The following is a 22,805-nucleotide window of genomic DNA, read 5'->3' on the forward strand; positions in this document are numbered from 1 at the left end:
AAAGCAATGAAAAAAGTCAAAGTGCATTATCTTGACTGTGGTGTTCTCTTGTCCAAGTGGGAGTAGGCCCTTTGGAGCATTTAGATGAGAGCATTCTACACACCCACATGTGCCTGATAGGCAAACCACAGAGGATGCAGATGTTCTGGAACCAGGGGCTGTAGCTGTTTTAGGAGGAGCCTCACAAAGTAAGAGCAACTGGCGTGAAGTACTTGGGATCATTTTAATGCCCTTTCTTTGGCATTGGGACCACACAAGATACTGTAATTTCCACAGCTGGGAAACCTTCTGCACATTTAGGGAAAGGGAGAACAGGTGCTGAAGGACCCCATAGAGCCAGCTCACACATGTTTTCAGCTCCCTGGAGAACCTTGTTTATGTAGTTTTCCAGCTTTCTTTTCACTTGATCAGCAGAGATGTACAATCAGGGGAGTGTAGACGAGCTGGAGACCACAGGCATGATGTCACAGAAGGGAAAGGTCATGCAGGGTGCAGATGGCATTTGAGATTCTGTAAACTCCTTAGCTTACACACACAGACTAGCAGCGATGGTAGAGGGGAGGCAGGAGGATAGCTGGACTGACAGAATGAATCAAACCTGTTGAAGAACTGGCTTAGGTCATTAGCTCTGTTCTTGTTCCCTTCCTCTGCATGTTTAACAGCCCACTTTTTAGCCCGTTCCATACTTCCTTCATGTTGTTTTGTTGTAACTTTTGTTCTGGTTTGACTCCATTGGGGGCTTTCCTCTCATGGAGCTGCTGCTTCAGTTCTGACTGCATCTGCTTGATGTTCCAAAAGATGGAAAATTTTGTAGTAGTTTGAAACATTTCAATTCCTGGAGGTGGTGTACACCAAGAACAAAGGTTGAGAGCCCTATGCCTAGAAGATGAAAATCTGACTGCAATGACAATATCAAGAATATACTGAAATAAATCTATATACTATAAACCAGTAGGGCAACACAACGGTACAGTGGACAACACTGCAAAACCATGGTTCCAAGTTTGAATTTTCTGCATGGGTTTTCCATCTACATCCCCAAAGATGTACCAAGTAAGTGAACTGGCAATTCGAAATTAGACCTTCCGTGTTAACGTTGGTGTAGGCGTGTGCGAGTGGCAGGTTCAAGGCTCAAGGCCGTTTCTTGATTTGTGTCTAGTGGCGTTAGAAAAGGCTGAATTAGACTAAGTAGCTTTAAGAATGTTAAGCCATTATGTTATTTAACAGGTTGACTTCAAATGTTCTACACCGAATCTGATTTTACAGGGGAAAATATTTTATAGTAATGTTCTCTATTTTTAATAACACTAATCACAAAGTTCAAGTATACATGATAAAGCTTTGATAATTATTTTGAAAAGGTAGCACTGCAAAACTAATATCCAAAAAAATCACATCATGGGAAAAATCTGATGTAGACAGTGGGAAAGTAACCTTACAGTTGTTAATTAGAGCAGTCAGACCAGCACCAGTACATTCCCAGATGGGGCCAGTAAGTGATTAGGCTTCTCAATTAATAATTATGGCTATGGTTATAGCTTAAACATATATTCAAAATTATAAACCTGGATCAGATTTATAGACCTCCTGGAATGAAATCTGTGTTTTTAACTTTTAATACCATCAAACCTATTATACTAATATCTATTGTAGAACAAGGGCTTTCTGTCCAGCTAAGGGAGCTTATTCAACAAAAAGTCTTGATATTGCTTTATATGTAAAAGCACATTCAGGTTAGAATGTACTTTTAAAAGTGTATTCATTTTAAAAGCAATGAAATGTACTTTGTTTACAAAATGTACACTTGTATAGCCAATCCTATTTCTTTTGAGAAGTGAAGAGGTTTGTGTGATTTTTGGCATAATCCTTGCTTTCTTTTGGGGAATGTCGGCTTAAGCTCTGTGTGTAAAATTGCTTTGCTTTTGCGACAGCTTGTTCCAGCTGGCTTAGTAAAGGATGTGAAAGTTTGATTCAAAGCCCTTGTTTACACTACTTGCTTTCTTTGATACTACTTTGTGCTGGAATAGTAATCCTCATTACCTTAATTACTCTAAATGTTCAGTTTATTTTTACTTAGTAAATGAGATAGGAAGGAATGGTCAGAAGAAAAACCTGTGGGAGAATCTGCAAACTTTCCAGCTGTAAGCTGCATCAAACATTAAGGTTTACACGTACCCTCATTATATGTTATTGTACACAAAACCTAACGAAACACGTTCCTTGTATAAACAAAAGGGGCCAATATTTCTAGAAGTGTGACGGCACCAAAAAATATTAATGAAACATATCCATGAATTACCTACAACAGATACATGCTTCAATACATATTTATTGAAATATAAAAAATACAATTTATTTTTCCAGTTTCCCTGAATAGCTATACATAACAGCACTAATAAATAGGAATTCATGTTTTATTTTTTATTTACAGATTCAATACATACATATTTTAAAGACTTGAGTGTTGGCCTTTAACAAGCGCAACACTACAGATTAATAACAAAACAATTTATAATGAATGGACAGATGGATTTGTAACAGAGGCCAAATGGTGAGAACGACAGCACAATTCAAGTGTATATAACACAAGAACAGAAATGACATTTCACTTTTTTTACTTTGTGGTTGACAGTGAACACAAATCAGTATTTGGCATATAGAAATGCAATACTAACACAGATGACACAAAATATGCTAAAGAAAGGAGACAAGAGAACATTAAACTGCTTGATTTTCATATTTGGACATTTACACACGGTGGTCACGGAGAGGACTGTGAAGAAATATTAATAAAGATAAAAAAATGACACAAATAAACTGATCCCCACTGCTAGACCGCCCCCCCCCCCCCCCCCAAAAAATCCCAAAACATAAAAACCACTATAAAATTGCAAACATCACACTTAAATATGCATTGCTCTGGGCAAACATGATTTGCAATGAAAAAATAGTTTAGTTTATTTGGCTCACATACAGATGTGCAACAAAGTATAATGTTGCCTCTTTAAAATGCAAATTTTGCAGTTTACAAATCTATATCAAAGTTTCCCTTTTAATTGTGCTTCTTTATTGAACAAAATCAAAGAGGTAGAAAAATATTAATAATGAAACACCGCAGTAAATAGATTTTAATACTTTTTAAGAGTATACATTCACACAACATTAAAAAACTTACATGCCTTACAGTCTTGTTTGGGGTAGCAAAAATGTTAATAAAAAAAGCAAAATACCAGAGTATTATGGGTAAAAAAAAAACGAAAGCCCATGGGAAACAGGTAGTCATTTTTGAAGGCACCTCCTTTGTGGCCTTTTCAGTGAAGTGTGCTGCTGAGTTTAACCCCAAACATGGCTTCCCATTGTATTCGGATCCATTCCACGAGTTCCTGGACGGGCGCAGGGCTCTCCATCTGTAAACACCAGGTTTTCTCCTCCTTGGCAGTCTAGAAAGCACAGCACATGTATTTTGGAAATTTTGGCAAACTCATGTTATGCTTGAGTAATACGGAAGAAAAAAACAAACTAAAAATTAGCATTTTCAAATCAAAGTATAATTAAGATTCCCTTGACTAACTAAAACTAAGAAGCAATTTGGTGGCTTTTAGTACTGTGATCATGGTGTATTATTAAAAGTTATGTATTAGGCAATATAATATAGCTAACCAGACAGACAGAGACGTAGCACAGCAGTAGAAGATTTGGGTGGCACTGAACAAAGAGTAGCAGTAGAATATCCTATTGCTTTGAGCTACATCACTTGTATGAAAATATGCTATATAAATAAATATTGTTGTTGTTGCTTTGAGGATTAAAAATAGTTTGCTCCTTGTCTTTACTTTAATGAAGTCTGGTGATGACAGGTCTACCTCACAGACAAGTGTTCTTGGTTTGGCTAAATGTCGTGAATTGTTTTGTCTTCATCAAGGAACAATTTCTGTGATTATGCGGCACAGTTGTCTTCCATGGTTGTCCAAGCCTTCTGGTGTTACTGGGTTCACCAGTGTATTCCTTCTCTGTAACAATGTACTAGTTCGGTTGATTTGACCACTCCTGTTTCTGCTATCTCTTGGATGGGTTTGTTTGGTTTCCTTTGTCTAATGATGGCCTGTTTGCTTCCAAATGCAAATTCTACACTTGGAATCAACTCCAGACCTTTTACTTGCTTAATAGTTAATGAAATGATGAGGGACCTGCTCACACCTGGCTGTGGAACAGCTTGCAAGTCAAAAGTCTAAATACTTTTGAGCCCCTGAAAATGTGGGGTGGGGGTTACGGGCAATGTATATAAATACTCGTATGTCTGTCATTCCCAAATGGCTCATACAATATTTTTGGTAAACCTCTTAAATTAAAGCTAAAAGTCAACATTTCAATGACATAATGGTTGCATTATTGCATTTCAAATCCATTGTGGTGGTATACAAATCCAAAATTAATGAAATTGTGTCACTGTCCAAATACTCATGGACTTAACTGTATAAGAAAATGAAAAGATCAATGTTTAAACTCACTTAATTCAATTAGAGTCACTAAAGGCTAGAGTCTATCCCTGCATCACTGGGTAAAAAGTAGGGGCAAACCCTGAATGGGATGCCTTTCACCGATATTATACGTAGTGAGAAGTCAAGGAAAATGATTACAATATGCAAGTTGCCAGAAAGGCAACTCAGGGCCCTTCTTCAGGCAAGATGTAATACAGAAACTGGAGTTCCCTGTGTTTATATTGACACCAGGACAGAGCGAGACATCTTAGATGTAAAAATTAATAGACCTATTCAGGCTATGATTCATTAAGCAAGAGAGGAGAACAATGTATGGTCAAGATCTTTGGACAAGAAAACTGTTCAACAAAGTCTTTTGAAGTTTATGAGTTTTTCAATACAATGTGGGTCTGTAGACAGGTTGTATTCATAATGGCTAACACGGTACAACACCCTACTACTACTGATATTAAATGAAATTAATATGTGCATTGAAATGGTCATTATTTGTTTAGCACTTCAGTCTGAAAATGCTGAATCTTTAGAAATGTCCGTTTTATTTTTTGCTTATAATAAAACTGAAACTTGAAATGAGACAACAGAAAATATGCAAATTGATCTAAATAGATTAATCTGATACATTTGTGAGCACAAAGGACCTTATGGCTGCACATGTTATTTGTGACAGTGCTTAATGTTAAGGAAAATATGTCATTATTGATGAAAGGCAGTCTTTTTCCATTGTAACATAAGTGCCATGCGTAACATGGGTGCAGAATGGGCATAGTGCACCATCTGACTATTCTGTACCAATTGTACGTGCCACATACATGCAAGGACACTTAACTTTTCTTTGCCGTAACCCTGAGTGTGACTCGGGCTTGGAATTCTATGCAATTACAGTTCAATCTGAGTTAGGCTCGGGGTGACATGTAATGATATTCTTAATAGTGTTAAGACAGATTTCTTCTACCATCTAGTGGATGGAACAGCACCATGTTGGAAAAAGAAAGAAAACCTAGTATTTCTATGCTTCCTGCCACTTTATGGTACCTCTAAAGTAACTTAGATGTTCATGAGTGGGACAGAGCTGCAAATGAAAAACAGAAAGGCAAATGAAAAGCCGTAAAGGCAGTTTTACAGTGACTTGAAACTGAATCATTGACATGGTAAGTCAAACTGATGCATGATATGGCACTATACGAACCGCCATGATATGCCCAGTGAACGTGGTCATTTAAAGCATCACAGTGGTGTGACAGTTAGCTGCGTGACAAAATGGAAAAATAGCTGCAATTAAGTGCAAGGACAAGCACAATGTTAGCCCAAATGCACTGTTCCTAATGTGGCAATTGTCAATGTTTGTGCCAGGAGAAATGTGGATGTCACTAAGCCATGTGCTGCAGTAGCCTGCAATAACACATCAGTTGTGTGGATCAGGTACTGACAATATACCCAGTCATATGCGAGCAACAGAAGAAAATAAGACAAGCGTGCAAAGATACACGCTTCTGCTGTCTCAATTGTAACATCGGGCTGTGCACTGGAGACCGACTCAAAGCATATCACACAAAGGATCACATACATCTTCTGCTGTATTTATGTTAACTTTTTGGTATTAACAGGTTTCTGTTACATGTAACAATCTTTTTTTTTGTTGAGAAAAATTTTACATTTTTGGCTCTTTTCTCCTGTAGAAAACATTAAAACATTCTGCAGTATTTTTGAAAACTGGGACATCACATTTGATTCTGAAAGCAACTTAAAACATGTCTCAGTATCCTAAATAATATTATTAAAAATATTTTGCAATTAAAACCTTAAGGAAGTTAGTTTATGTCAAATATCTTCAAAAGTTATATTAAAAATAATCAACTATTTGTTTTTTTTTCAACTTTCTTAAAAACTGTACATCATGATATATTATTCTATGACAGCTACTGTCAAATTAGATATAAACTCAATATTTTAACAAAGACATCACCTTCCACTGTATCACTGACTTCGAGGCCTCAACAGAAGTCATAAAAAGCTACAATGCCAGGACTGCCATTTAAAGCAGTTACATGACATGGAACAGTTGACACACAGTGGGAATCTGTGGTGGATATTGTTTTAAACAGGCAAATGCCACTGAGAAAAGCCCCTTTTCCTGTATTTAATTTGGAGAACTTAAGGAATGCTTGAGTTTCCATGCATCTACAATGATTTATTATCTAAGCTCACTGGTCTATACAAGCAACAAAGAACATGGTGCAATGAGAAGAACTGCATGCTGACACAGACTCTGTTCACACTTGACTGGCAATACAAATTGCAGATTGTAACATAAAAACACAAAAAGCATTAAATTAGATAAACTTAATTAATCCCAAGCTGGAATTTACAAGCATAAAGTAATAAAATAAAAATGACTTATCTAATGCAGCCAAATAACTTTTGTAAGAGTGAAAAGAGTGTACCTGTAATGTTGTGTGTAGAATGTGAAATTTCCAAAATGTTTTCAGCAGGCTAGTTCCACTTTCCAGTTGAAATACCTCTCATCATCAACATAAGCGTCCCTGCTTCACCATGTGCAACTGTGCCCCACTGCTTCAAAGCTCCTTGCCATACACTCTGCTCCTCCCCAACAGCAGCCACTGAATTCTTTGAAAACACGCTTCCTCCCCATCCTACACTGCTTCTTCATTAATGTTTCAGTGAGGAAGCAGTTTTTTCAAAAGTGAGAGACACCCAATGCCGTGTGAGTCTTCTGTTATAGCCACCACATTCTTACCTCTCCTAATGGAATTGCAAATGGTTGCGTTATTAAACAGACTGCTTTGCTATTCTGAATTGTCCAGCCATAAGCATTACATCAATATTTGAAATTCTCTGATCATTTGCTAATTTTATTTTAAGAAAAGAGATGTGAAAAAAACACAACATGAAACAGCCTTGCTTGAGTCCACTCCTTTATAATGATGTTGAATTACTATATAATCCATGTCTATCTACAATATTTCTAGTTTTGGAGAAATTCAAATGAAGCTGCAACCTTTCAATATAATGATAAGTGATTGTTATATAGCACTCATCACCGAATACTGTTAAGCACAAAAAAATTTTTATCACATAAAAACACTTTTTAAAATTTTTTTTTTTTTTAAAGAGTTTGTGTGTCACAAGCAAGTACACTGCACCATGTGATCATACGAAATGATGTGCGATTTCAGTCATATTAGAATACAGCCTGTAGTGGATGTTTGTGTGTTGAAGGACATTAAAAAGTGCCTTTACAGATGGTTTTAGTTAAGTTTCCATAGCACTACATGTTATGTGCTTCAGTGGAGGATTGTTCACAGAAGGTGCTGGTCACAACATTAATTAGGAAAATAAAACTAACATTTTTAAACTTCAAGTAACACTAGTACTGCAGAATCATGACGCAGTTCTCATTTTTGTCTTTGTATAGTACTTTAATTATAACAGTCTTTCTAAAGTCCTGAATAAATGCAGAAAAACTAAGAGGCATGCATGACAACCCTAATCTTAACCATACACTGTGGAATTAACTATTTTTTGGGCAGTAAGATTTTAATCCATCAAAAGGTAGAACAGAGGGAGCTTAATTTATAATTACATATGTACTGATGTGATTCTGGGATAAACAGATAAATGGAACTGATAAAAAACATCCAGCCGAGTCAAATATTTTCTTTCTCAAAGAAAGCATGATGCGCTGACTGCACCCTGAACTGTAGTAAAGTGGGTCTGATGGTGAAATGATGAAAAATTGGCCTGTTACTACATTCCCATTCTTGATCTAATAATACATTATCATGGATTATGGCTATGTTGATTAATGTGGCATATGTTAAATTGTATCATGAACTTTATATTGTTGTTTTCATCTGGCAATCTTTTCACAAAGTCAGCGTTCTATCAGCTGGGCAGGAATGCACATATATTTACCACTGTCAAGCACACATGTATGATTGAGGATATATCAAAGATGACCAGCCAACAGACAGGAATAGAGCTATGCACATAATTATGAAGAGGTGGCTAGGTCCATATCTATGACAGTAAAACATTCTCATACATTCTGGCCAAGTACGGCTACATGGATTTAATGGTCTGCACTGGAGTAAACTTATGTGATAGAGCACTTTACAAATGGACTTCTATGCAAACCTAGCCCGCTTATCTAGGGTAGGGTCACAGGGCAGGTGGAGCCTATCCTAGCAATCACTGGACGAAAGTCGGGATCACTTGAAAAAGGCTCCAGTACACACCAGGGCCAATTTAGCAACACCAAATAGCATACCCTGTATGTCTTTGTACTGTGGGAATAAATCAGACTACCCAAAGAAAACTCCAGGGACACAAAGAGAACAAGCAAATTCCACATGGAGAGCACCTGGGATGCAAACTCTGGCCTCCTTATTGCAAGGCAGCAGTGCAACCACTTTGTCACTGTGGGATCCAAAGACACTTAATTGTTTTTTTATGTGCCTGCAGAATGACCCTTTGCAGAATTTGGGTGATGTCTATATATTTTTGCTCATATATCTTTCTTATGTTTCTCTGTTTATGTTTCAACATTATAGTTTTTATTTATGTTGAATTCTTTTTTATATTATATTTATAAATGATTTGCTAACATGCACTTAAATAGGCTGCACAGAGGTTAAGGCTTTGAACTTTTGACTTGAAATGCTGAAGTTGTGGGTTCACATCCCCCTACAGCCACTGTGTGGCCACAAGCAAGTCACTTCACCTGCCTGTGCTGCAACTGGAAAAACAAAAAAGATATGTCACTAATTGCACCTCAAGTGTTGAAATTAAATAATAATAACAATAATAAATAATAACAATGAATAAAATTTGCATATAAGCAACTTCTGCTCAAGCAGCTAGAATTTTCTTTTCTCAGCCACAGATGTAGTATGTAACATTCTTGTTTTTGTGTGCTGTGCCCATTGTGCATGGAATACCATTCTTAATTCTTCAATTAAAAAACGGGCCAAATCTTCTTATACTACTAGAATTCATATCCACTGACTGACAGAAAATGTGTTTTTTGCTCATTCTGATTATCTATAAATATCTAAACTGTTTGGCTCCCTCTCTCTCGTCCCGCATCATTTCTCTACATCATTTCTCTGTTAAATCACCCCATCAGTGGTTCTAGTTCTTTCAGCATGCATCGTATTCTTTCATTTTTCCAAACAAACCTTACTCCTTAAGTTAGACATTTAGTACAGAATTACCTCCTTCCAAGCAAATAAAATGTGCTGTGAATGTATGGAACAGATGTGTGTCTGGTTTCTATCTCACTTTGAAGTTGGTCACATTGCACCTCACCTTCTAGTAAAAAGCAGTGCTTTAATCTCCTGCAGGTTGTCACAACTTGACAATACAGTCATTTGGCTGCTCCTCTCAACCTCTGTCACACCTCAATATTTATCCCACCAATTATAAAATATCAGGGATTATTAGGACAGATTATCCTAGTTAATGATGAGAAAAAAAGGGAACGTCTTATTATTCTAACAAGAAACCTTTACATGTTGGCCAATGGCAGAAACCAATTTCCTTCACTGCAACACCTTTCAAAGGCCAGGAAATATCAATAACCTAAGCGCTGAGTGGCAGCAAAACCAATATTGGTGCCACTGATGGCTAACAGTACATACAACTAAATATTACTAATGAAGCAGTTTTAAAAGAAAAGAAATCTTACTTCATCATAAAGATTTATGTCCACTCTGCATGGGTTGGACTGAAAAAGATGAACTGAACTAACACAGCTTATTTGCTGAGTGTCTTGAATTTTCACCTTCTCAGAGGCTGAATATTCACTGGTGTTTACTGGAGGAGGATTGCTGGTCCACTGATGGTCCTCATGAAGAAGATGCAGACAGTCTTGGGTTGCCAGAACTGTTATTGGATTTGGCATTCCATCTGAAAAAAGAAATCTGTTACTCAAAATAATGTTTGAAAATAAACATTATAGTAAAAGGCAGATTTGTTATGATAATAAGGCTCAGCACCTCAATCTGAAAATATGTAGAGAGTGTACTATATCTTTATTAGCTAAATGTTATCATACCTTGGCATAAGTAAGCAAGAAGGTAGAAGTACTGAAGCTTACTGTCCTCAGATAAAACCATATCAGCATTCTCACATATGATGGGCCTTTGGAGAGGGGAAAACAAAAAACAGAATTCAGTTTACAATTCATAAACATCTCGGATGTAATGATTTATTCAAATGTATTCATTTCAATTCAAATGTGCATTACAATCTCACTGGTAAGAACTATGCACTCCTGACACGTGGAGAGGTCACGTGTGAAGAACTGCTATTACCTTCGAGCCAAACTGTATCAAATCGTAAATGCTTAATTATCTCATGCTAGAACAATAAAGGACAGGTCACACACTTAAATAGTTTATAAAAACACAGAATAACTTGTTTTCTTCCACTGATGAAATCTAATGTACAACATAACATTTCCAAACCCACTAAATAATGCATAAATAAATAAATGCTAAATGCATACTGTAAGTACCAATATTATCATATACTTTTACACCTAGAGGAATATATTAAAATAATAAAAATACAAAAGTACTTTATCTACTTAAAGTACTTTTTCACTACAAAGATAGAGATTATTTCACTAAAACAGAGTAGCATTAGATAATCATCTGTAATACTTGTTTTTATTTTTAAGGAAAAAAAATATATAAAATTTATTTTGTCAACAAAACACAACTTAGCTGTGTTATTTTATAAATTTGGATAGCACGAATGAAAAGACTAATTAACCTTTTTTTCCAAAGCGTGGTGCAGTGTTCTCCACTATTATTGCCATTCTACAGTATATTCAAATGTTGGATTGCACACTGTATTGAGTTTAAATTAGATAAACTTTATTAATTCCAAGGGGAAATTTACAAGCACACAGAAGCAGAAACATAAAAGACAAAGATACAGGGTCACAGAACAAAAACAATCAATCTATACTAATAAAAGGCAAAGGCCAACCCTCCCTCACTCACTAATTCTCCAACTTCCCATGTGGGTGGAAAGCTGAAATTTGGCAGGCTCATTCCTTACAGCTTACTTACAAAAGTTGGGCAGGTTACATTTTGAAATTCTACGCGTAATGGTCATAACTGGAACCTATTTTTATCCATATACTGTAACGGAGTTCAGCTCGATGGCCGTGGGGGGCGGTGTTTCGTGTGACATCACACCTCCCACGTAATCACTTGAACTGACTGTGAGCGCAGTATGTAGAAAACAAGGAGGAGCTCCAAAAAGCGCTGAAGAAAACATGCATTATACAATTGAGATGGCAGCGAAACAATAAGCAGCGCGCGAGTGACGCATACAAGCATATTCATGACTGCAGCTACTTCGGAAACAAAGCACGTGTAAACCTAAAGTTTAAATTAAGTTCATAGACAGGCTGCCGCTGGCGTTTGTCATGCGCACGACTAATGCGGGATACAAGTTTAATGAGAGGATGCAGGGTATAAGCGAGAGTTTTGATTACTTTGTAACTAAGTTAAAATTGCTGGTGAAGGGCTGTGCTTATGCAAATTCCCCTCCCATTCACCTCATTTTGCTCTGAGCTGAGCTCCGCAGCTAACGCGGCCTTGCGGAAGCAACTTTGTCACGCTGCCACCAAATACTTATAGAAAAATCCACAAGTTAATACACACGCTGTCTCTAGAGTTCTACACACTCAATGTATTCCTAGCATCCCTGTTATACCCTCTGATCTCCCATTTCAATTTAGATGCCTCCAATTTCCAGTAAGGCTCTGCTTCACGATGAGAAGTAAGAAGTCTCAGGGACAGACCCAACAAAAGGTTGCCATTGATTTCAGGCAAGATTGCTTTTCTCCTGGACAACTATACGTTGCATTCTCAAGAGTGACCTCGCGCAGCTTCATCATATTACAACCAGAGTGCTGAACTGACAACGTGATATATAAAGAGAACTATAATAATCGTAATATATAACATATATTTTTTTATTATATTTATTTTTTTCTCCAGCCGTCTGGAGTTTTTTTTTTGTTTTTTCTGTCCCCCCCTGGCCATTGGACCTTACTCTTATTCTATGTTAATTAATGTTGACTTATTTTGTTTTCTTATTGTGTCTTTTATTTTTCTATTCTTTATTATGTAAAGCACTTTGATCTACTGTTTGTATGAAAATGTGCTATATAAATAAATGTTGTAATAAATGAACAATAAAACAGCGGAGAACAAGTGGATTAAATAAAAAGGCAGCTTTCTTGGCAAAGCAAGGAAAGAGGATGGCTTTATATGTCGTTCGTTTATAAAACAGCAGAGAAGCTGTGTAAAGGCTACTTCACGAAAATCCAGCGGAGCTCCTTATATGAGCAGGCAGTCAGCTAAAGAAGGGAATCAATAAATATCTCTAATCGTGATAAACGAACAAAAAATAGCGTACAAGCCACAGATTAAATAAAGGAAATGGGTACCTGAACAGTACAGTAAGTCTCGAATAGCTACACAATAGCTATAAGAATCGTAATAAACGAACAATCAAACAGTATAGAACCGTGAAGCAAGGAGAAACGACAGCCTTATATGGCGTTCATTTATAAAGCAGCGGGGAAGCTGTGTGAAGGCAGCAACACAAAAAAAACAGCAGAGCGCCACACTCTGAATGTATTCCTGGCATCACCGTTATACCCTCTGATCTCCCATTTCAATTCAAATGCCTCAAATTTCCACTAAGGCTCTGCTTCGCGATGACAATTAATAAGTATCAGGGACACACCCCACAAAAGGTTGCCATTGATTTGAGGCAACATTGCTTTCCTCCTGGACAAAACTAGACGTTGCACAGCTTGGTCATATTACAACTGGACTGCTGAACTGACAACATGGTATACGTGGGGATTTTGCTATATACACATATATATACACACATACATATATATACATATATACATATATATACATATACATATACATATATATATATATATATATATATATATATATATATATATATATATATATATATATATATATATATATATATATATATATACATATATATATATATACATATATATATACATATATATATATATATATATATATACATATATATATACATATATATATACATATATATATACATATATATACACACACACACACACACACACACATATATATATATATACATATATATACATACATATATATATATATATATATATATATATATATATATATATATATATATATATATATATATATATATATGTATGTGTGTATATATGTATATTTATCTGTATGTATATATGTATATATGTACACACGTGGACAAAATTGTTGGTACCCTTCAGTCAATGAAAGAAAAACTCAAAATGGTCACAGAAATAACTTTAATCTGACAAAAGTAATAATAAATAAAAATTCTATGAAATTTAACCAATGAAAGTCAGACATTGATTTTCAACCATGCTTCAACAGAATTATTTAAAAAAATAAACTCATGAAACAGGCCTGGACAAAAATGATGGTACCCTAGAAAAGACTGAAAATAATGTGACCAAAGGGACATGTTAATCCAAGGTGTGTCCACTAATTAGCATCACAGGTGTCTACAATCTTGTAATCAGTCAGTGGACCTATATATAGGGCTCCAGGTAGTCACTGTGTTGTTTGGTGACATGGTGTGTACCACACTCAACATGGACCAGAGGAAGCGAAGGAAAGAGTTGTCTCAGGAGATTAGAAAGAAAATTATAGACAAGCATGTCAAAGGTAAAGGCTATAAGACCATCTCGAAGCAGCTTGATGTTCCTGTGACTACAGTTGCACATATTATTCAGAAATTTAAGATCCATGGGACTGTAGCCAACCTCCTGGACGTGGCGCAGGAGGAAAATTGATGACAAATCAAAGAGACGGATAATACGAATGGTAACAAAAGAGCCCAGAAAAACTTCTAAAGAGATCCAAGGTGAACTTCAAGCTCAAGGAACATCAGTGTCAGATCGCACCATCCGTCGTTGTTTGAGCCAAAGTGGACTTCATGGGAGGCGACCAAGGAGGACACCATTGTTGAAAACAAATCATAAAAAGCCAGACTGGAATTTGCCAAACTACATGTGGACAAGCCACAAAGATTCTGGGAGAATGTCCTATGGACAGATGAGACAAAAATTGAACTTTTTGCCAAGGCACATCAGCTCTATGTTCACAGACGGAAAAATGAAGCATATCAAGAAAGAACACTGTCCCTTCTGTGAAACATGGAGGAGGCTCTGTTATGTTCTGGGGCTGCTTTGCTGCATCTGGCACAGGGTGTCTTGAATCTGTGCAGGGTACAATGAAATCTCAAGACTATCAAGGGATTCTAGAGAGAAATGTGCTGGCCAGTGTCAGAAAGCTTGGTCTCAGTCGCAGGTCATGGGTCTTGCAACAGGACAATGACCCAAAACACACAGCTAAAAACACCCAAGAATGGCTAAGAGGAAAACATTGGACTATTCTAAAGTGGCCTTCTATGAGCCCTGACCTCAATCCTATTGAGCATCTTTGGAAAGAGCTGAAACATGGCGTCTGGAAAAGGCACCCTTCAAACCTGAGACAACTGGAGCAGTTTGCTCATGAGGAGTGGGCCAAAATACCTGCTGAGAAGTGCAGAAGTCTCATTGACAGTTACAGGAATCGTTTGATTGCAGTGATTGCCTCAAAAGGTTGTGCAACAAAATATTAAGTTAGGGGTACCATCATTTTTGTCCAGGCCTGTTTCATGAGTTTATTTTTTTAAATAATTCTGTTGAAGCATGGTTGAAAATCAATGTCCGACTTTCATTGGTTAAATTTCATAGAATTTTTATTTATTATTACTTTTGTCAGATTAAAGTTATTTCTGTGACCATTTTGAGTTTTTCTTTCATTGACTGAAGGGTACCAACAATTTTGTCCACGTGTGTATGTGTGTATATTGGCCGCCTCCACACTCTCCTCGTGCCTCGTCCTACTTCCACCCGACTCTAGCCTCGAATGAAGGGAGACGGCCCCTTTTATACATGACCCGGATGAGCTCCAGGTGCTTCCGACACTCCTCCTCACGGTGTCAGGGACCGGAAGAGGGTCAAGGCCCACCCAGGATCACGTGGGGACCGCCTTCCTGGTTGCTCTGGGGGCCACGGGTTGAGGGTATGGACCTGTTACCTCAGCACTTCCACCACACCAGGAAGTGCTGGGGGGGAAGAATAAGGAGGATACCCGGAGAGCTGCCGGGAGAACAGCCGGCACTTCCGCCACGCTGGGGCGTGGCCAACGGGGGAGTGTCGGAAGCACCTGGAGCTCATCCGGGTCATGTACAAAAGGGGCCGTCTCCCTTCATTCAAGGCTAGAGTCGGGTGGAAGTAGGACGAGGCACGAGGAGAGTGTGGAGGCGGCCCGAAGAAGAGGCATTTGTGGCCAGGACTGAGTATTGGGGTGTTTTTGTGCACAATTGACTGGGTCTTAGTGACCATTATATTTGTAAATAAACGTGTGGTGGTTTGAAAAACAACATGTCCACCTGTCTGTGTCCGGGTCGGCTCCACAATATAGATAGATATAGATAGATATATATAGATAGATATATATATAGATATATATATAGATAGATATATATATAGATAGATATATATAGATATAGATATATAGATATATAGATATATATATATATATATAGAGATATATATAGATATATATATATATATATATAGATAGATATATATATATATAGATAGATATATATATATATATATAGATATATATATATATATAGATATATATATATATATATATATATAGATATATATATATATATAGATATATATAGATATAGATATATATATATATATATAGATATATATAGATAGATATATATATAGATATATATATATATATATATATATATATATAGATATATATATATATATATATAGATATATATATATATATATATATAGATATATATATAGATATATATATATATATATATATATATATATATATATATATATATATATATATATATATATATATATATATATATATATATACGTATGTATGTATGTATGTATGTATGTATGTATGTATGACACAATTACATTGACAATCATGTTACGTTATTTTTAAAATGTTTCCTTTTCTTTTTCATAACTTCTTTAACACACTATTTCTCCGCTGCGAAGCGCGGGTATTTTGCTAAATAGTCAGTAAATAAATAATAAAAGTACTGTATATTATGCAGAAATTGCAATGAAGAGTATAATTAGTTTGGGACATCAGAAGGAAGCATTGAATTTCCCGATAGCAGTGTGTAGAAAAGACCTACAAAATTAGAAAAAAAAAAAAAATCACGGAATTGGTACTCCAGCCACCATAAAAAAAACCTCACACTTTTCCACTCCATCTGAACTAGTGAGGTGCTGAGGTGTAACCCGTTGCATGGCTACACTCGGGTCCTAATCTGGATCCTGAGTTGGTTTGTCATGTGGTGGGTGCAGCAATGCACTGTATCAGCACGTGCTCCTAACCTAACCTCACCTCACACAATTAGGTAGCTGCTGGCAAAGTGTTGTCATACATGCATGCCTGTGGACCACTCTGAGGGCTCACCTACGGTATGTACTATGTGTTGAAAGGGAGTGCTGGCATTAATCTTCTCCTCAGTTTTTTTCCACCCATTCCGATCCCTGACATACAAATCCTGTTGCTGTCGGAAGGAGGAATTTGATCTTTTTTTATATATAAACATTTTATTGAATTTATTAAAAGCAAGTAACATTCCATAAAAGCAAGTCAAACTTGAAAAAACTAAGTTGATTAACACCCTACACATGAGAAAGACAGCCAGGCCAACAGCCAGAGTAAAACTTTAAGAGAAGGGGGTTAAAAAAAACAACTTTAAACTAGTAAAAATAAGTAAATGGATAAATTAATAAATTAATAAAAATAAATATAATAAAACGAGGGGAGAGAATCCACTTCATCAGTTTAAATGCTTATTCTAAAATGTCATTGATTAGATCTTGCCAGATTTCAAAAACTTTTGTACAGATCCTCTAAGTGAGAATTTGATTTTTTTCCAATTTCAAAGAGTATATAACATCAGTTACCCACTGTCTTAACAGAGGAGAGTTAGGATTCTTCCAGTTGAGTAAGATAAGCCTACGTGCCAATAGTGTAGTAAAGGCAATTACAGTTTATTTGTCTTTCTCCACTTTAAGACCATCTGGGAGTACCCCAAACACAGCTGTTAGTGGATTAGGAGGGATTGTGACACCAAGGCTGTCTGAAAAGCATTTAAAGATTTTGGTCCAGAAAGATGTTAATGTGGTGCAGACACAAAACATATGGCCCAATGAGGCTAGAACTCCACTGCAACGTTCACAGGTTGGATCTTGCCCTGGAAACATTTTAGACAATTTTAAATGAGACAGATGTGCTCGATAAAAAGATTTTAAGTTGAATAATTCTATGCTTTGCACATATGGAGCTAGAGTGAATTCTGTGCATGGCTGCCTTCCACTCCACTCCTTTTCCTACTGTACTCTGAGATCTTTGAAAGGGAGGGACTTTAAACGTTTTTATATATTACAGAAAAGCTGTCCGAGTCCTCAAGTCTGATCAATATTTCTTCCAGAATAGAAGTAGGTGGGAGGTGAGGAAAATTGGGCAGATTTTGTTTAGCAAAATTTCTAATTTGGAGGTAGTGAAAGAATTGTGTTGATGAAAAGTTAAACTTGATGTGTAATTGTTGGATGCAAAGATGTACAAATCTCTAAGTGATTTAACCTTGTATGTTTTCCAAACATTAAAAACTGTGTACGTTTGAGAGGGTAGAAAAAAAGTTGTTATCGTGCAGTGGTGCCAGAGGAGTTCAATCTTTTGCCAGACAGCATAAATGAATGCACTGTAAACCTTACTTTGCCAGACGACAATCTTGATTTGCAAAACCCTCTTGTTGGTATGTATAGTGGCACAATTTTTGTTTGACATCACTATTTTTGTTGGAATTAAACAGGGACGTGCAGGCAGACTCCCCAACATTTTCCAGTGGTAACGTACAATGTCTTACTTAACCACAGTGTATAATAATCTTTCATAAAAGTATGTTAAAAGGACAAAAAAGCTTAATTTTACAATCCTAGAAAACATATACCTTAAATGAACAAAGAGCAACTAGACTCAACAATCTAGAGGAGAACAGGCCATTCAGCCCAACAAAACTCACTTGTCTATTCCATTTAATTCTAAAAAATATCAAGTCTACTTTTGAAAGATCCACGGTCTACCATGCTACTTGGTAGCTTATTCCAAGTGTCTATGGTTCTCTGTGTAAAGAAAAATTTCCAAATGAGGCCTCACCAGTGCATTATAAAACCTGAGACTATCCTCCTTGAACTTGTACTCCACACATCGTGCTATATCACCTAACATTCTGTTTACCTTCTTAATGGCTTCTGATCACTGTCTGGATGTTAATAGCGTAGATAGAGTCCACTACAACTCCTAAATCCTTCTCATAATGTGCACTCTTGAATTTCAGACCTCCCATTGTGCATTCAAATCTAACATTTGTGTAATATTTTACATTTACTAACATAAAATTTCATCTGCCACAAATCTGTCCAAGCCTATATGCTGCCCAAGTACTTAGCAGCAGCTCTAGCACTGACCGCTGTAGAACACCCCTCTTTACGTCAGCCAATTCTGATAAAGTTCCTCGCACCATCACCCTCTGCTTCCTGTGTCTGAGCCAATTCTGCACCCATCTACAAACATCAACCTGCACTCCTATCTCTTAGTTTGCCAACCTTCATGTGGCATCTTATCAAATGCTTTCTGAAAGTCAAGATAAATAATACCAAATGCTCCTTTTTCTTGCTTCCTCGTAGAATTCCAGCATGTTAGTAAAACATGACCTCTCTCTTCTTAATCCATACTGACTGTTCAGAAGAACTCCTGCACTTGCCATATGCTTGTCAATCTTATCCTTAATAATTCCTTCCATTAAATTTTCCTGTGATGCACGTTAAGCTTACTGGCCTATAGTTGGTTGGATCTGCCTGGTCAATCTTTTTATATAACAGGATAATATTTGCCATTTTCCAGTTCTTTGGAATCTCCCCAGTGTGCAGTGTCTTCCAAAAAAATGTGTCAATGGTTTATTATACATGTACTCGCTAGGCTCCTTAAGAACATGAGGGTGATTATTACCTGGTCTTGGTGATTGTTTGATTTCAGCCTATTTAATCTGAGTTTCCCACACTAAGAACCTCCTTAGTGGTCTCAATCATTGCTGGGAGCTTCTCCACTTCCTCACTTGTGAAGACCACAGAAAAATGCAGGTTTAGAGCGTCCGCTATTTCACTGTCTGTATCTTTTAATTCTCCTTTACTTTTCCTGATGCATTTCACCTCCTCCTTGACTGCTCTTTCACTACTTTTGCATTATCTGCTATATTCCTCTACAACTTTCTTTCATCCTCCCTAACATCCTTCTTAATGGTTGTCCTCATGTTCTCATACACCCTACAATTCACTTTGAAGTTATTACTCTCATATGCCTTACAGAGCTGTGTTTTCCTTTGTAGCTTCACTAAGAATTGTACAATATTATGGCCACTTGAACCTACTGGTTCAATCACCTCTACACTCTCAATTATATCCTTATTCTTAGAAATTAAAAATCTAGACAGTCATCACCCAGCAAAACTCCTGCTCTTGAGCTCCGCCATTTGCAAGGTTACCCCTATTTAATATTTGGATAACGTCCCCCTTGACAATGATATTCCCCTGAAAACTTGCCTTTTTAAAATTACTAAAAAGATAGGCATTCAAATTATTGTCTACATTAGGCGGTCCATAACACACACCTAAAATAAGGCCTCTTTCCCTAGTGCTTTCCAGGCAAAGCCACAAATCCTCACTAAGATGGAGCTCATTATCCAACTGAAGAGGACTTGTATATAAATTCCATTTGACAAACGACAATCCCACCTCATTTTCTGTTCTGTCTAATCTATTCCTCTATGGTTAGTCATTCATATCTTTGCTATTTTGCCAGGTTTCTGTTATTGCTATATCATCATAATTATGCTCAGTTACATACAACTCCAATTCACTTGCCTTATTTTTGATATTTCATTAGCATTAAGGCAAGCTATTTTTAATGTGTTACTCCTTTTACATTTAAACGTTGGGTTAGAATTTACATTATCATGAATTTTTATTTTTACACTAATGTTTGGTACAACGGTTCCTCGCTATATCGCGCTTTGACTTTCGCAGCTTCACTCCATTGCGGATTATATATGTAAGCATATCTAAATATATATCACAGATTTTTCGCTGGTTCGCGGCTTTCTGCAGACAATGGGTCTCTCTCTGACATTCTCTGCTCCTGATGGAGGGGGTGTGAGCAGAGGGGCTGTTCGCACACTGGCCTAGAGGATACGGATGCTCCTCTAAAAAATGCTGAAAGACTACCTTCACATTGCTCCCTTCCTTGTGGCTGCTTTGTCTGGCGTTGTTTTGCATACTTAAAAGCCCGAACAGCACCTGTTGATTTTTTTATTGTTTGCTTTTCTCTCTGTGTCTCTCTCTCTCGGACATTCTCTGCTCCTGACGCGCACTCCTTTGAAGAGGAAGATATGTGTGCATTCTTTTAATTGTAATATGGAACTGTCATCTCTGTCCTGTCATGGAGCACAGTTTAAACTTTTGAAAAAGAGACCAATCTTTGTTTGCAGTGTTTTAAAGTCCCTGTCTCTACAACCTCCTGTGTTTCTGTGCAAATCTGTGACCCAAGCATGACAATATAAAAATAACAATATAAACGTACGGTTTTTACTTCGCGGATTTTCACCTTTCGCGGGGGGTTCTGGAACGCAACTCCAGAAATCAAGGAGGGAACACTGTAGTTCTAAATGTGACCTATCCTAAACTCCCTGCTCCTCCATTTCCCTAGTTTAAACAATTCTTGACTAACCTGCTCATACACCTCCCCAATAAATTGGTGACCCTCCAGTTCAGATGTAACCTGTTGCGGCGGAACAGGTCCCATCTGTTCCAAAAGGAGTTCCAATGCCCCATAAAGCTATACTCATCTACCCTGCATCAAGATTTGAGCCACACATTAAGCCTTCTGATCTCCTCAGTCTTACTTTGACTGGCACGTGGCATGGACAGAACTTCAGAGAAGACTACCTTAATCAGTTCTGCTCCTCAGCCTGGCACCTAACTCTTTGAAGGTGAATCACAGAACTGACAGATTACCATTATGTATGTCATTTGTTCCAACATGGACAATGACAACTGAAAACACCCCCAGTCTAGCTGCAAGGCAAACCACCATGCAAGACTCTCTGTCTCTAGAGCAAACCTGTGCTTCAATCTCCCAAATGATTGAGTCCCCAACTATCACTACCTCTCTTTCTGGGAACTAGTTTTGAGGTGGCCTCCTCATCCCTGCCTGCCATACTAGAATCATCACAGGCACCGTCTAGCTCTGCAAGGACTTGAAAACGGATTGACACTTCCATTTCTGGGGTTAGTGCCCCCAGACAGTGTACACCTTTAACCATGGGCTTTGTGACCATGAGCCTCCTATCTCTACCTGTATGATCTAGAATCTCCTTCCGTGCCACATTAGGGGTGCAGACTATTTCTCTAAAGAACACCTGGGCCAGAAAAAAAAACAAAAAACTCTATAAAGAACAATTACAAGAACAATTGCCTAAATTAAGAAAGACGTACAAAGGAGCAACAATTCTTTGAGCTGCTTTTGAGATCAATCCTTACAAATAGTGTCAGTGCTTCAATTAATCCAATCATTTATTAACCTGCTTATCCATTTCAGACTCACTGGGAGCTGCTTTTCAGTGTTAACTGTAGATGTTACAGTAAGTATTTTTCCTTTCTTGTAATAGAAAATAAGGTGACAGTATTATAAAAAATACTCAACAAAAATATCTAATTAACCTGGACTTACATTTTATTTGGACAGCACAGTAGTTGCACATTCTCCCTGTATTTACGTGTTTTATTCCTCCCACATACCCGAAGACATGCTGAATTGGGGATTTTAAATTTACCTAAGTGTGAGTGAGCGTTTGTGCGATTGTCTCATGTGATGGGAACAGAGTAATGTGTGCCTTGTGCCCTTAACTGTTGGGATGAACACTAGCCCCACATGATGCTGAACTCAATTAAGCGGCTTTTGAGAGTGCATGTATGATAGTACTAAAATTCTTCAAATATAC

General features: G+C 37.1%; 1 protein-coding gene across 6 annotated transcripts in view; it reads right to left on the reverse strand.

Annotated features, from left to right (window-relative positions):
* The window catches only part of LOC120531198 (serine/threonine kinase 11 interacting protein), a 136,995-nt gene that overhangs the window by 3,658 nt on the left and 110,532 nt on the right, over nt 1–22,805 (reverse strand). For 3 of the 6 annotated variants that reach the window (XM_039756387.1, XM_039756384.1, XM_039756383.1), the window contains exons 24-25: nt 10,576–10,661; nt 10,207–10,427 (exon numbers count right to left, since the gene is read on the reverse strand). In XM_039756387.1, coding sequence (XP_039612321.1) covers nt 10,207–10,427; nt 10,576–10,661 — 307 coding nt within the window. Of the gene's footprint in view, nt 1–2,311; nt 3,441–10,206; nt 10,428–10,575; nt 10,662–22,805 lie in introns of those variants that run through there. The other 3 variants (XM_039756389.1, XM_039756385.1, XM_039756388.1) reach the window with 3 other exon arrangements.

This window comes from Polypterus senegalus, chromosome 6 (genome assembly GCF_016835505.1).
Source record: "Polypterus senegalus isolate Bchr_013 chromosome 6, ASM1683550v1, whole genome shotgun sequence".
NCBI lineage: Eukaryota > Metazoa > Chordata > Cladistia > Polypteriformes > Polypteridae > Polypterus > Polypterus senegalus.